Source organism: Thermobia domestica, chromosome 1, assembly GCF_964235325.1.
Source record: "Thermobia domestica chromosome 1, izTheDome1.hap1.1, whole genome shotgun sequence".
Classification (NCBI taxonomy): domain Eukaryota; kingdom Metazoa; phylum Arthropoda; class Insecta; order Zygentoma; family Lepismatidae; genus Thermobia; species Thermobia domestica.
The window spans coordinates 337,201,011-337,215,904 of NC_137454.1; the positions used below are offsets into that span (position 1 = coordinate 337,201,011).

Here is a 14,894-nt window from a genome sequence, read left to right on the forward strand (position 1 = left end):
CATAAATTGTAGTTTGAAAGTCTCTAGTTTAAATTGTCGCTAGTTCGATCTTAAACATGTTAGCGATGTTGGACAGCACTGAATTTGTGATTCTCTCTGTTTTTCTTCCCATGCACTTCTGTCAACATGCGTTTCAATTATGTTATTCTTCTGTTATTCATCCCTCTGTTTAGTGGACATGTGTGTGAATCGTTAAACCAACAATAAAACCATTAAGCATAATTATTAGTTTAGTTTAGTTAAAATTCTATAGCTGATGTTCAATATCTTAAAATATTTGTTTAAAACTTCAATAAATGCTTAGGCTCTTCTATTACCTTAAGAGACAAGCAAAATTTCTGAAACAACACCAAGAAACTTTGAGGAATGATTCCTCACACAAAAGTAATGTACCACAGAAATGCGACAATTCGGACCAATAATCCGCCGAAAAATTCTCAGAATGTTTCAAAACAGCCATAACTCGAGAACGAAATGTCAGATCATAGTTAAGTAAGAAGATTATTAGTGATTATTTTCAGCAGGTATATATTAAGGTTCTATTTCAACTCCATCGCACTTTAGAGTTAATTGTTAAAATAGTAGTTGGTTAATGAATTAGATGACATCGTGACTGGTAATAGGAGTAAGTCACGATTGATGATGCAGAGTAGATGTAGAGTGTGTACCAGTTGACAGTTTCTGATTTATCACTGCTCATGTATAGAAAATTTCAAGCAAATACTCTTTCCCTTCGAAGCTAACTCTTACGCCACACATGTTTTACTTACAATGGTTGAAGTCTATGGCTTAAACACAATCATCAAATCTCTTTACCGGACTGAATCTGATTTTATTCTTGGAAAATTAAAAATGAAATGAATCGTAACTTCATATCCCACAGACATACCCTTTAAGCTAAGGGTAATTATGATGAAATGGATGAAATGAGAATATGGGAAAAACAGGAGTACCCATGGACCATGATGTTGTCCTTCACAAAATCACATAGTCTACGGTCGAATTAGGTCTTCTCACACCAAAAAAAAAAAAAAAAAAAGCACTCTTAACATATTAAGCTACCATGCTCGCACTACGTTCTCGAACTGTGGCCCTTTTAGCATCCTTCCACCGCATTGTTAGATGGACTATAGCTCTGAAATCATTGGAATGATTTGTGCAACTGTGTATTTGTTTGAGGAATCATTTCCCGAAGTTTATCCGTGTGAGTTTCGAACACCTTATATAGTCGTATAAATAATTCAGTTACATTTGTTTATACCAACATCTAATATGAATATTTCTTATTATAATTACGGAATTAATGACCTGTTAATATTACGGGGGCTATATACGTGTAATATGGAGAATAATCTAGTTGTTAAAATATATGTCAAAATGCTCGTAAAATATTTTTAGTTCATTTTTTTTTCTGAAACTCCTAGTAACTAATTCCTTTCAAAGTATCCGTATTGTAGTAAGTGTCAATTTTAGTACTATCAAAATACTCTCTTTCTTGCATCTTCTTCATGTGTGTGGATATGCAGGAAGTGAGTAAATTTTCACTGTATGTTGCCCTTGTTACTTGCTAGTTAGAAAGAGTTAAACTCAAAAGTTGCCATATTTGTTTGTAGATCGTAAGTTCAAAAGGAACAAATGACCAAGGTACACTCATGAGACCTCTTTAATATATACTAAATATTTAAATTTGTCTAATGTGAAACATTAATTTTTACGTATCAGGCTGCGACAATTATCTGGGTAATTATGTATTTATATTTCAGCTATGCTTACATGAAGATATTTAAAATTCTCTAAATAATAAAATGTAGTTACGTACTGATACTTGTGTGGAAAATTCGGGTCCCAATCCTTTCTTAAACTGTAGATGCACATTATCATATGGCATTAATTGTTTGAAACAAACGTTTAACTCCAAGCTACGTAGAGATACTTGGTTGGAAAATTCGGGTCCCAATTCTTCCTTAAACTGTAGGTGCACATTATCATATGACATTGGTTATGGGAAATAAACGTTTAACTCCAAACAAACAAGTTATTTATAATGTCATACGTTTCTTCAAATGAAGACTGCTTTGCCTCTCTTTTTCATATTAGCTGTTTACAACAAATCAAAATTCAATTTCTTTACGATCGAGGTTGTCAATTAAGTTCGTTCACTTTTTAACGTGTAATGAATCAGTTATTAATATATTCTCCTGTATTATTCTCTAATTTAGGCAATGTTTCACTAGCATGTCAATGCCTTGACAGTAGAAACTATTGGGTTTGAATTAAAAAGAAAAACTTGTTCAGACATGCTTTTAATTTTATGTTGTTGTTGAACAAAACACCTCACAGGCTACTGGATTGCCTTGTTGAACCGGTGCGTTTCCTCGACGTAAAGCTCTGCGCTGAAAATGATATTATTTCTAAGCAGTTTCTAGTGAATTATATCTTCCTAACCTCATCAAACGCAGATCATTTATCTTGTGTGGACGCAGTTCTTCTTGGCTTGATATGCTTCTTACTTGTCGGTACCCAAGCTCGTTTTATGCTCTGTATTGGTATAAAGACACTGTTGTTTATTACTGGTGACAGTAAGATAAATCTCATCGTGCAGGTGTAGCAGCGATGAAACAAACTGGTGGTGATAATGGAGCGATGAAATGTACGTCTTTTGCTCAGAACACAAGTTTGTTTTATTATTATTATTTACCTACCTAGTTAACGTGACGATGAGTCCTAGCATTTGGAGCCAAGCATTGAAGCAGGATCCTATATATGAGCTTGTTTATTTCCGTTCGTTGAAATGAATAGGTTGACCAGAACGAAAGAAATCTCTGAGGTTGAATTTGTTCTGCTTAAAATGTGGAACCATTTTCTGAGCACAAAGTATCCAGCAATACTGGCAGCTTTGGACTTGATTGAAAGCAAAAAGAATCAAACACTAAACATTCTCAATTTTCTCTACTTGTACTCCATCCTAGAAAGAGAGTTTGTAAATCAAATTTAAGAAATGATTAACAAAAAAGCGTAGAAGAATAGAATTTATACATATATAATATAGTGATCGAACACTGAGTTAGGACCATCCTCCAAATAGTAGATTCAACCTTGATGTCACGTGGTTTTCGTGATTATGCAGCGCGTACCCCGATAGTTCACAGCTACGAGCTTATCCGCTCAATCAGTAGTGAAAGTTCGTGCTTAATGGGTAAACACCAAGATTTCTCAGAAGTTGACCAAGTTTAGGTCTTGGGACTCTGAAGGACTAGTGAGCTCTCTCGTGGCTAAGTGGCTAGCGTACGCGCCTTTGGAATGGGAGATCAAAGTTCCATTTCCGGTAGGAGCTCATGTGGTTCAGATCCCACGTTAAGCTGTAGATCCGCATTTTATATAATCTCAATGCTGAACGAAACGCTAAACTCAAATTAAAATCAATTCGAAGGACTGATGCCTCAATCGTGGAAATGACTTACAGCAAATGTTTGCAGCGTCATCCGCATAGGACTCGAATTCTGCAACGTTAATGAGTCATTGTAACAACAAGAATGAGGAGTGAACGATAGAAGACTGAAAGAAGGTCTGCTAGTCTCATGAGTCACAATTTTTACTCCACTCCATGATGGGAGTGTACGTTTGGCAGAAACCTTGTGAAACGCTAGAGCCTTGTGTATAGTATAAAAGTGCAGACCTGTAAAGAGGAGTGTATTTTGTGGGGTATGCTTACACTCTAACAAGTAGATTGTTTGGTGGTTGTAGACAGATATATGACTGGTGTCCAGTATTGTAATTTCCTAGCAGACTGGGTATGTCCGATCATGCTCTACTTTTCCCCAGTAACGATTGTATATCAAAAGATTGACGCACCTAGCCATCGTGAGCGCCCTGTGTAGGTATAATTCGCAGAACACAATTTGGCATCCAAATGTCCCAGATCTCAACCCCCATTAAACTTTATGGAATGTGATAGAAAGACACATCCCCGGAAATAAGGACCTACATACTGATCGGACGGCGCACATATTTTTTTCGGGTTACTTAAAATAACATTGGGAACAAAACGAGCAACCTTATATGATTAGTCAATATTATTTCAACGCGTTATATTCTAACAAGAAAATTTGAATCAGGTATCGAACTAGGAATTCCAATTTTAAGACGGGAACGCTCACCATGTGGCCACCTTATATCAAAAAAGTCAGTTCGTAGTATCTACCACAAATCAAAGCAGGAGTGGATCCAGGGCGGACTTCTTGGTGGGGGAAGCGGAGGATTGTAATGCTGTTTCTTAGAGCTACTTTTAAGAGCTCTGGGATGGGTTTTATTTATAGCTATATAAAATGAGAAAGTTTCCTCTTCTGGGGGGAGGCGATCGCCCCGATCGTCCACCCCTGAATCCGCCAATGAATTAAAGTTCATGTAAACTATACATCCAGAAGTTATCCACAATAAACTCTTGAAAACAATCCATCAAACCACGTTAAATGAACAAATTAAGGAGAGAAAAAGATTATGTATTTCATCTGAAAATGTTTAGGTCTATTTGTCATTTAAAAAAATCCTCCTAAAATTTGGTTCCATATTGAATTTTCTATTTTATGTGTGCTTAAATTCGTTTCAATATATATTATGGAAAATAGAAACCATTATTTCAAGTATTACTTAATCACTATTCACTTGCAGCAACATATGAATCTTTGGCGACCTTCAGAGAAAGTAGCTGGGGCAGGTGCTTTCTGTACTCTTGGTCCAAAGTTCGATTTCAAGTGGAGGCACTTGTCTGAATACAATTCCGTCTAGTGGTTCGGATCCCAGTTGAAGAATAGGTTTCAGGTCTCATATAAATTAGATGCTCAAATTGAGATGACAATTCTAAAATAATCAATCAATCAAAAGTTAAAGATTTGTAGAAAATAGATTTTAAAGAAAGTAGTTTTCGCCTAAGTAGATAACACCCAGATAGTCGCAGCCACATTTGTTAACAAAGAAACACAATAATTTAATTCGGTAAAATTTGTTATAAAATCATGGTAACTAAAATGTGTGTGTGTACGATAATATCTCAATAATCTATAATAAGGTCTCATGAAGTGTCGCTTGGAAAGTAGTAGCATTTTTTGTTCTTAATACATATTTATCACTGCTGTAGAAAAGTTTTTCAAGGAATTAATCGTCCAATTAACAGCAAGATGGTTACATTTATGTATACGAAAAGTGCAAGTTTAAGCATGTTCGTTGAAATTTACAGCATCTTTGTGCCCTTTGAGTGCAACATTTCCAAAATTCCGGTTAAAAATTTGTTCTTTCAAAGACTGGAAATTTTGCTTCATCGAAAATAACTATCGATTATAAACTCTTCTGGTTTAGAACACTGTAAACGCAACTGTGGAAACTTCAAGTATCGCTGTGGAGAAGTGCAAAATGGTTCTAGCTGAACAGTATTTTTCACTTTTCTCTTTGCCACTGGAACTGATGTAGGAACACGGTATTCGCGTGGATTATTTATTTATCGGTAAAGGTATCAGCTATATGTGTGATGATAACAGCGTCATTGGTTGACAAAGGTAAACATGCAGGGCGATCTTGTTCCGGATCTCAGCGCCATAGGGATATACGCCTCGTTAGGTGAGTTGCCATTACGGATTGCACGGAGATTGCGTAGTGGTTCCTACATACTAATTAACGATGGTTGTTTACGAATGTCACATTGACCGGACTAACAGCATTTTTCACAGTAGTACGGCAGCGACACATAAGGCTAATTATAGGTATTAAGGTGAGAGAAGCCATATCCTAGAATAACAGTTCGCCTTTGGTGTTCGTACATGGAGAATTAATTGTTCATTGTAATGCATATCCAAAACATAAACTTCCTTTTTGGTGCTGTTACTCTGCACAATTATCAGGGAAGTATGAGCCTTCAACAGTATACTGTTCGTTTTACTCAACGCTTCTCTAAGGAGAGCATTGCCTCCCATGATCTGAGTGCACAATAATAAAATCCATACCTGTTGCTCATGTGTTGGTATTGATTAAGGGTCGTCTGATCTAATCTCCGTTCCGGCCGATAGATTTTGACTAATCCGCATCATGTGAATGAAGTGTACTTTTCCCGATGACACAGGACATTTCTACGAGTACACCCGTCCCCTTGAAGTTTGACTTCTATGTTTTAAGAATACCGCGCTCAGCGTCGTCCATATTGAATTTTACTTGATGAAAACTACAAAGAAGTCACTTCTAAGATAAAGAATTTATCGACACATCATTTATTAAATTTTGTGAATTCTTTTAAATTCTATGTAGAAAGGAGAAAAACTATATACAAATTTAGTCGCGTATATACACAAGGTGTAAATATTACTATCTTTTATCCTCCATATAGTTTGGCAGAGGAGCCATATCCTAGAATGACAGTTCGCCTCTGATCTTTATACAGGGAGAATTGTTCATTATAATATATCCAGCACATAATCGATATACACCACAAATATTCTGTTAATAAATAATTGTTCGAACAATTATTCTGATAACGAATAATTAATTTAACAATTATTCGAACATTGAGCTATTATTCGAACAATTATTCGAATATTGAATCATTATTTGAACATTTATTCTGATAACGAATCATTATTTGAACAATTATTCTGATAACGAATCATTATTCAAACAATTATTCAAATATTGAATCAATATTCTTAAAAATATCGAATAATGATTTTTAAAATACTTAGAATATTGAAACAATAATTCTGATATTCAAATAAGTGCAGAAAATACTCAAATATTTTAATAGCATTAGTAGAATGTTATTTCATATAGCCTAATCCCTAATGTTAATAATATCTTTAATTTTTGCAATATTTTGAAACTTAAAAATGCGCTGTAAATTCAACGAACACTCTTAAATATAGCTTTTAGCAGATAACTAACTGTATATAAAAAATATTAACATTAGTATAAAAGTCAGGAATGTTTATAGATACATCAAAGAGATCAATGTGACAATAAACTCAGAACCATCAAAAATAATCTTTCTTTCAACATTTTGATTTCTCAGCAAACGAATATGTATTGTAAGTGTGATGCTTTATGCTAATATACGTACCTATGCTTATTTTCGGCATTTATACCATATTTCATAACTGTTTAATCCAATATTTTGAATGAAGTATACATTCGAAATATAGAACGGAACAGAACCATAAGCTGAGGACTAGCGCTAAAGTAAACGGCATAACAATAGGAACTGGATATTCTGATAATACGCTGCATAAAATATGAAGCTGCATTGCTAAGGTTTCAGAAAAATCGAAACATTTTAAGTACTAAAAACAGAAATTGCATGGCTTTTTAACAAAATAATTCCTGCATGTCCACCCGTATATTCCTTGTACTCTAACCATGTGTAATTTTAATTTTAGACATATTTTGCTTATAATAACATATCTAGCATTGTTTTAAATTTGGTATCATATTGAACGGCTACACGATTTGCATTGCATGGTTTGCTAATATTATAACCGTACTGATAATGTAGTTATCGTTATAAGACACCATAAAGGGTTCAGTTTAAGAAATCTTGTAAATTTTGATTGTGGAGATACTCGATCAGTGTTCTTTTGGCAATATCTTTCTTAAAATTTTTGAAAGCTTCACATTCTCTCTCCCCCCTCAGATTTGACCGGTCCGCAAATTTTGCGAAGACTAACTCGGGGTGAAACCCCGGATCTGGACGATCTGCATATTCTGTTCAAAAATTTTCAACTGCACCAAACGGCAGACATCGCTTCCAACTAATAACTTTCTTGGTTTTGAATTTGTCCTACAGTATGAAAACCTATATTTAGTAAGGTTACACCAGTATCATCGAACAAACATGCATCTTATTAGTTACTACGGGATGTTTCAGTCAATTAGAACCTTTTATTTTATTACTGAGACCAAATGAAATATGATGGAGCGCGGTTAGTGATAGTGTCGTATACATTGGAGTTCAAAGTTTTCTTTTACATTTGGCAACACTTGAAACCTATACCTACTTCAAAATGGCGCCTCCCTTAACAACGGGACAGAAATCACGTGTTGTACAGTGGTATCTTGAAACGAAATTGCCCACAACCGTGCAGAGAATGTTCACAAAGGAGTACACTGTAAGTATTTATGTGCTCCTTATAACTACAATCAAAGGTTTCTGAATCAATTCCGTGACAGGGAAGAAAAAAAGGCGTAAAACATCGAGGCCATTCGTCGCAATGTTGTGGACTCTCCAATGAAGAGATCGTTAAGACGTTTGTCTATGGAAAATAATGTAGGTTTACTAGTATTGTCAACTTCTGTGTGAAGGTTCCAACAAGACTGGGCTAGACTTCACACGACTGCATAAATGCTTAGTTATCTCCATTCCAAATTCCAGGATCGAGTGATGTCAAATCCGTTTCCGGTGTGGATTTTTCTGGCCATCCATCAGCCCTGACTTGAACCCCTACGATTTTTTCTATGGGGATTCCTGAAGGAGAAAGTGTTCGCTAGAGCTTCTTGTACATTCAAGATTTGCGAAAGGCAATCATTGATTGCTGCACATTTGTCGATAGAGATATCTATAAGGGGTTTTCCCAGAACTTTGTGATTTGCATGCAGGAGGTTCGCAACAGGCGTGGGGGACACATTGAACATGTCACTCATTCTGTTCGCCAGTAATGAATCTTAAAGCAGTACTCTTTACAGTGATGCTTTGGTTACTTGTATTCGTTTAGTCACAGTAATAAAATGAGAATGGACTAATTGACTGAAACACGCCGTATTTCTTATAAGATTATCATAAGCTAACCTCGTTATCTTGATGTAGGATTTTTTTTAAATATTGTCCATCAACTATAGCCTATTTCGACCTTCCCTCTTTTTCTTGTCACCATACTTTCTGGTGCATACGTCATCTGATATTTCGTTGTCAGACAATGTACGGAACAATTTTTGTTCCTCTTTTCAATTACATCTAAAATTGTTGTTTTCTTCTCTACTATTTGTAACACTTCTCTATTTTTTTTCGTTCGATCCAGCTAATTCTCTGCATTCATCTCCACACCTACATTTTGAAAGCCTGCGTTTTTTTTTACATCGCTTTTGCATAATATCAATTTTCTGCCCCATAGAATACACTCCACAAGAAACATTTTATAAAAGGAAACGACAAATCCGCCATCAGTGATGACAAAATTTTATCATTTCTTAAACAGAATTCTTTTTGTCTGTATATATGTGTGTGTGTAATGGATTAAAAATTATTTAAATAATGGTAATTAAATAATAGTGAAAAAAGATTTTTGTTAATACTTTTCCGATAATTTGTGTAAATTAATTTTCACAATTAATAACCATTTTAGGGAGAGAAATTTAAATCGTGTTTATTCGAATTTATGATTCTGATAATCATTTCACTGTTCGTTGTATTAGTTTCCTCGGAAACATATAAATACTTGTATATACTTCATATGTATGTATATTTTTTGCAGCATGCTTACTGTAAAAGATTTGTTAATATACTCCTGAGGTAGATAGTGTAGTGATTAAGAATCGGGCATCGAGGACAATCATAGATTCAAATAAACACGATTTAAATTACTCAAAAATAAGTTGTTCAATTGCAGAAATTATCAGTATGAATAACATTTTATCACAAGGAAACAATTTTTAAGTCTGAATTATATATTTAATAAACTATTATTTATATATTACCGTTCTTGTATTTACCAGCAGCGTATCCTACGTAGCGGCTCCCGACATATTCAAATATTTTTTTATGAATTTGCTAAGAAAAAAGAATGGAATTTGTCTTGCATTTGGCAAGAAACATTTAGCAGAGACCCAAGCTAAAGTATTAAGCTATAAATAGGTGTTACGATATTTTTCTGCTATTTCAAACGGGGACCTGTTGGTGGCAGGTAAATCTCCCAAACCCGGAGAGTCTGGCGGGAAGTTTACGAGGGTATTTCCAAAAATTTACGGACTGACTGACATTCTAATATCGCGCCACTGTTATTAAGCAGCTCATGGCATATAATGCCATCTATGGAAGAAATAATGCGTCGTTTTCAACTCTCTAGCTGCACCGGTTCGTTGGAGGCAGTCTTTGAATCAGTCTATGTGCGTTGTGTTCTCATGCTGCACGACAATGCTTCAATCTACACGGTTTTTCTTGCCAAGGGTGTAGCGCAAACTCTGAGCTGTATAGAGGGTGCTAAATTCCCTTGAAGCCAGAGTCTTCAAGAGGGGGTAAATTCATCTCCTTATTCATAACTAATTTTGCCCACGAGACGAAATGAGACATAATTTTAGTGACGGATGCAAGATAAGATATGGCCATTCTAACAGAAACATATGAGTGGCTTGGGTGAACATAATGGTAAGCGAAATTGAGTTTTAGGTGGAATCGATTGTCATAAAACCACGGAAGAGTGTGTAGGTAGTTTAATTTCGGAAATGTCCCTACAAAAGGAAAGAAAATCATGTTTGATATATGTCATTGCATTGAATTGTCAACCTTCTTTCATGATTTTTTCGAAAGTTAGAAAATGTGGCATCTCATTATGTTCGCCCGAGCCGCTCACATATACGTTTCGAGACGAAATAGCACTTTTAAGTACTTTTTCGAGACGAATTTTCCTGAGCAGCTCTATGCATAATTGATTGGAAACAGTAAGTTTCCATCTCTAGTTTCTTAGGGGTGGGTGAAGAAGTACAGCTACTTTAGGATACAGATACAGGTATTTTTTTTGTATACTATAAATAATAGTTTCATATTACTTTACCTGCATTATAGTACAACATGTCCGGGGCAGTCTAAGACACTGGGAACCTCCCTTTCGTCCCACTCTCTAGCGTCCTCACTGACTGGAACTCCAAATATTAAAGGAAATGCCTAAGCCTCAAACGAAAATATTGGGCAATGGAAAGCATACTTCCCACAAAGGGAGCCTAGGTATACTTTTATTTGCTCCACTGGGAAGTGATATTAGTCATAAGTCTTTTCACTATGGAAATGCAAATTGCACTCGAGAAATGATTTTGTTTGCTTGTTTTGAGTGTGTGCTGGAGAGCATAGAGGAGGTATCGTCCCATTCCTTGTAGAAAAATTCGCCCACAAAAGGGTTAAAAATACACACGCATAACCACATAAAGCACGAACGTAAAGCCTTGGTCACAAAGATTTTCGAGCACGTGAATAGAAAATAGACAACGGAGTTTATTCTATATCTTTTTAAAGAGGAATACCTTTTGAATATGTCGGGAAATGCTTTTTTATATAAAAAATACCCTTATTTTTTGGAGATGTCAACTATGAGAAACGTAACATGATAGTAAACATTGTGCAATTTGGTTTATCCTTCAATCAATACTTTAATTTTTGAAAAGTTGTTTAACATTACCATTATTTTCTGTAATTAATTTAGGAAGCTTAGCTGCATAATCTGTCTCGTATTCCTATATTATATACTATACATATAACTATTTAGAAAGGAATATTTTCATTAGAAGTGTATGTGATCAATAGACTTTGTTTATATAAACTATTAGAAAACAATAACTGCTCTTTATTTCTACATTTAACGAAATGAAAAACACTAAAGCAGTATTGTTTATTTTTACAGTCGTCGCTGTGTGAGGAGATGGCCAGTGAACTGAAATTTGCACTTCGTTGTCGTGGTTCTACAAAACCTGTCCGAAAGAAACAACCGGACACCGAAAATGGCCATTTCATGCCACTCAGTCCCTATGCGCAGTATGGTTTTGTAACCAAAGAACCGCTTACATGACAATCTGAGAGCAACCCATGTGACGAGGAGGATGAAAGTGAATACATTAAAATGTCTACTGTGTAATAATAATAATAATAATTAATATTACTACTACTATTAATAATTATATTATTAATACTAATAATTACAACTTATTCGTTTCGTTTCTAGATTTGTTTTTACTATAATGAAAAAAAAATGACCAGAAAGTAGCTACTGTTATACTACAAGAAATTATTTCTCTTAGCTTCTTTGTCACTAAAAGTATATAATCCTCAGAAAAGAATAAGTGCAAAATTGTCGATTAGTGACGTCGTCAGAAATACGATAAAACAGCTAAGTATATTGAAAAGAAATACAGAACTATACGTAATGACGGAATGAAGTTTTAAAAAATGGAAGATAAAAAATGTATCCCCCCAAAATTTGACTAAAATTGATGTCCTGTAAGATTAGAAGCGTATTCTACTCCTTAAGAAAAATATTATGAATGTAAAAATGGATCCAAATCAACAATATTGTATTTGTTACCCTTTGAATATCTTAATTACTTTTTATCAAAATGTCCTTATGGAGCTAGTGATAGAACTTGTGAGAGTCATACATTTAATAATAGTGTTCATTTCTGTGTATATGCTACACATTGTGCGTGAGTCTCACAGTATGTTAATTATGCGTGTACATTCTACATGTGTGTATGTATGTGTGTGTGTGAAGTGGTAGTGAATTTGAAGCATAAACGTGAGTATGGGGTATGTACAGATTCTGAGAGAAATGAACTCATACGTGTGTGTGTGAGAAATGCATCTACTAAGTAAAGTACAGAACAGTGTGTATGAAATAGGAAAGTAGGTTCGTGCATACGCGATTAACTTGCCTCAATTCTATTTTTTTCTCAGTTTTTTTAATTGTGTTTTCGCTTACAATGTTAGGGCTATTTAGCAGTGACCAGCTGAATTCAGAAAGAACGTCATAGTACGATAGAATGTTTTAGCCGTACCTGTCTTCTCTGAAGGGAGAAAAAGAAGTGTGTGCGTTTCCTCTTGTACACAAAAAGTAAAGCTATTTTCGTGAACATCAAGGTGCACAATACAGTCTCAATGAAACAATTGATTGTGAGGACTCAAAAGTTTGGCTGGCTATATTGAGCATTATGTGGTACTAATTATGAAACTCTCCCATTACTCCGCCAAAATAAAATAGTATCCTTACTGGAAACACAATGAGCGGTACAGTAACTAAGTACAGAAAATCAACATAATTTATGTATTCAATTATACCCACTTTACTACGCGGTGGCTCGGTGGTAGAGCGTTCACTTCTGGTGCAGGGGGTCCTGGGTTCAAACCCTGCTCCCGCCAGATGAACTTTGTGGTGGAGTAACACCGTGTGCGTGGGTTTCCTCCTACTTTCTTCATTCCATTATTTCATTCATTTCTCACTATCACCGTCTCCTTTAGCCTAGCCGGCATACCTGTGGGACGTAAAACTCAAAGATTTCATTTCATTTTTTTTTTTACTATTAGAAAATTATAATTTGGTAAACATTACTTACCTAAACATTTTTTTGTTTATGGCACAAAAGAATATTCCTTTGAATATGCTTTGGTTCCGATTTTAATTGTTATAACTACACTTGATGTTGTCGTGGCTCAACCAACTTGTTCAATTCATTTCCACTGACAAAAACATTTTCCATACATTTGGTTGAAGTTGCTTTGATATTTTCAAGATTTTATATGGGGACGGAGATAGGGTTAAAGTCAAGGGCACCGATTTCTCTTGAACTTGGGGGGGGGGGGCATTCGGGAGTGTGTTTGATTGCTGAAAGCATATATGAGGATTTTAAGAAAACCAGGGTCGGCTCCCATTGGTTGAGGTTGAGGTTAAGATTGAGATTGAACTAAGAGTTCAGAAGTGAGCTGTCAATCACAAAACCACCAACTGTATCTCCACGTTACTGCTTGGTTGAAGTAATGCCAATTTGAGTTCAAAAGATGAACTCTCTACCATTTTGGGCTATCAATATTCCCCACTTATGATTTTCGAGCTGAATCTTAGCAAATACAAATATTATCTTCAAGATACTGACAATAAAACTTACATTTTTAAAAAATCAATAATACGAAATCTTCCTAAAATAGAATAGAGAGGAACAAATATTACAGATGCTTAAAAGAAAATATTAGTCAGACCATAGAGGAAAAATGTTCCTGAGAGACTTAACAGGTATTAGAAGGAAACAAGAAAGAGGGGAGAACCAATGGTAATGACAATGAAATTTTCAAGTTTTGCATCCCACAATTATGCCCTGTAGGCTAAAAGAGACGATGATTAATGAAAGTGAATGATTATCAAAGAATTGGTGGATGAGAATTTGGAAGGAAACGGGAGCGTTCAACGTTTATGATGTTGCCCACCATGACCTGTGATCGAACAAGGGACCCTTTCACACTGGAGGGTCTATATTGAATATAACTAAAGCATTTTAACGGCCTTCAGTATGAGAATAAAACAAACTTTTTCTGGAAGGAAATTAAAGCAGCAACTTTTCGCAGCGGGTGAACACATTTGTGTCGTCTTCATGATATCGAATGTTGATCTCGAAAATTTTGTTTTCTTCTTCGCCTATATAGGTTCAAGTTCCCTCATATAAATACCATAGCACGAGTCACTTTGTATAATGCACTTTGTAAATATACTAGACTAGTGGTAGCCAAATGACAGTCCGCAGGGTGAAATCTGGACCGCTACGAGAATGAGAATTGCATAATGAATGATTTATTCCTTTATAAAAGTCATTAAATCACTGTGATCTCTTATATAGTCGAATAAGTTTAAGATGGTGACATTATTTTGGGCTTACTTGTATTCATTGTTGAAAAGAACTATGTTATAAAGGTGAAAAACAGGAAAAAAATTCCCATTTTCATTCTTAAAATATTAAATTATAAGTTACTTGAAGAAAAAGAAAATATCACACGTTTTTTATGAGTCAGTGACTATGTATAATCCACTTAAATATATACGTAAGATCCATGAGATCAGAAACTTTAAAACGTCTAAGGCAAACGCTATTATACATTCGTTCATTTTTCTGTAACAAAAAAA

At 35.0% G+C, this 14,894-nt stretch overlaps 1 protein-coding gene across 4 annotated transcripts in view; it reads left to right on the forward strand.

Moving 5' to 3' along the window:
• Positions 1-14,414, forward strand: part of KaiR1D (Kainate-type ionotropic glutamate receptor subunit 1D) — a 700,763-nt gene extending 686,349 nt beyond the window's left edge. For 2 of the 4 annotated variants that reach the window (XM_081729531.1, XM_081729522.1), the window contains exon 18: positions 11,637-14,414. In XM_081729531.1, coding sequence (XP_081585657.1) covers positions 11,637-11,801 — 165 coding nt within the window. In that variant the 3' untranslated portion in view covers positions 11,802-14,414. The remainder of the gene's footprint in view (positions 1-11,636) is intronic. The other 2 variants (XM_081729548.1, XM_081729539.1) reach the window with 1 other exon arrangement.
• Positions 14,415-14,894: the final 480 nt, after the last annotated feature.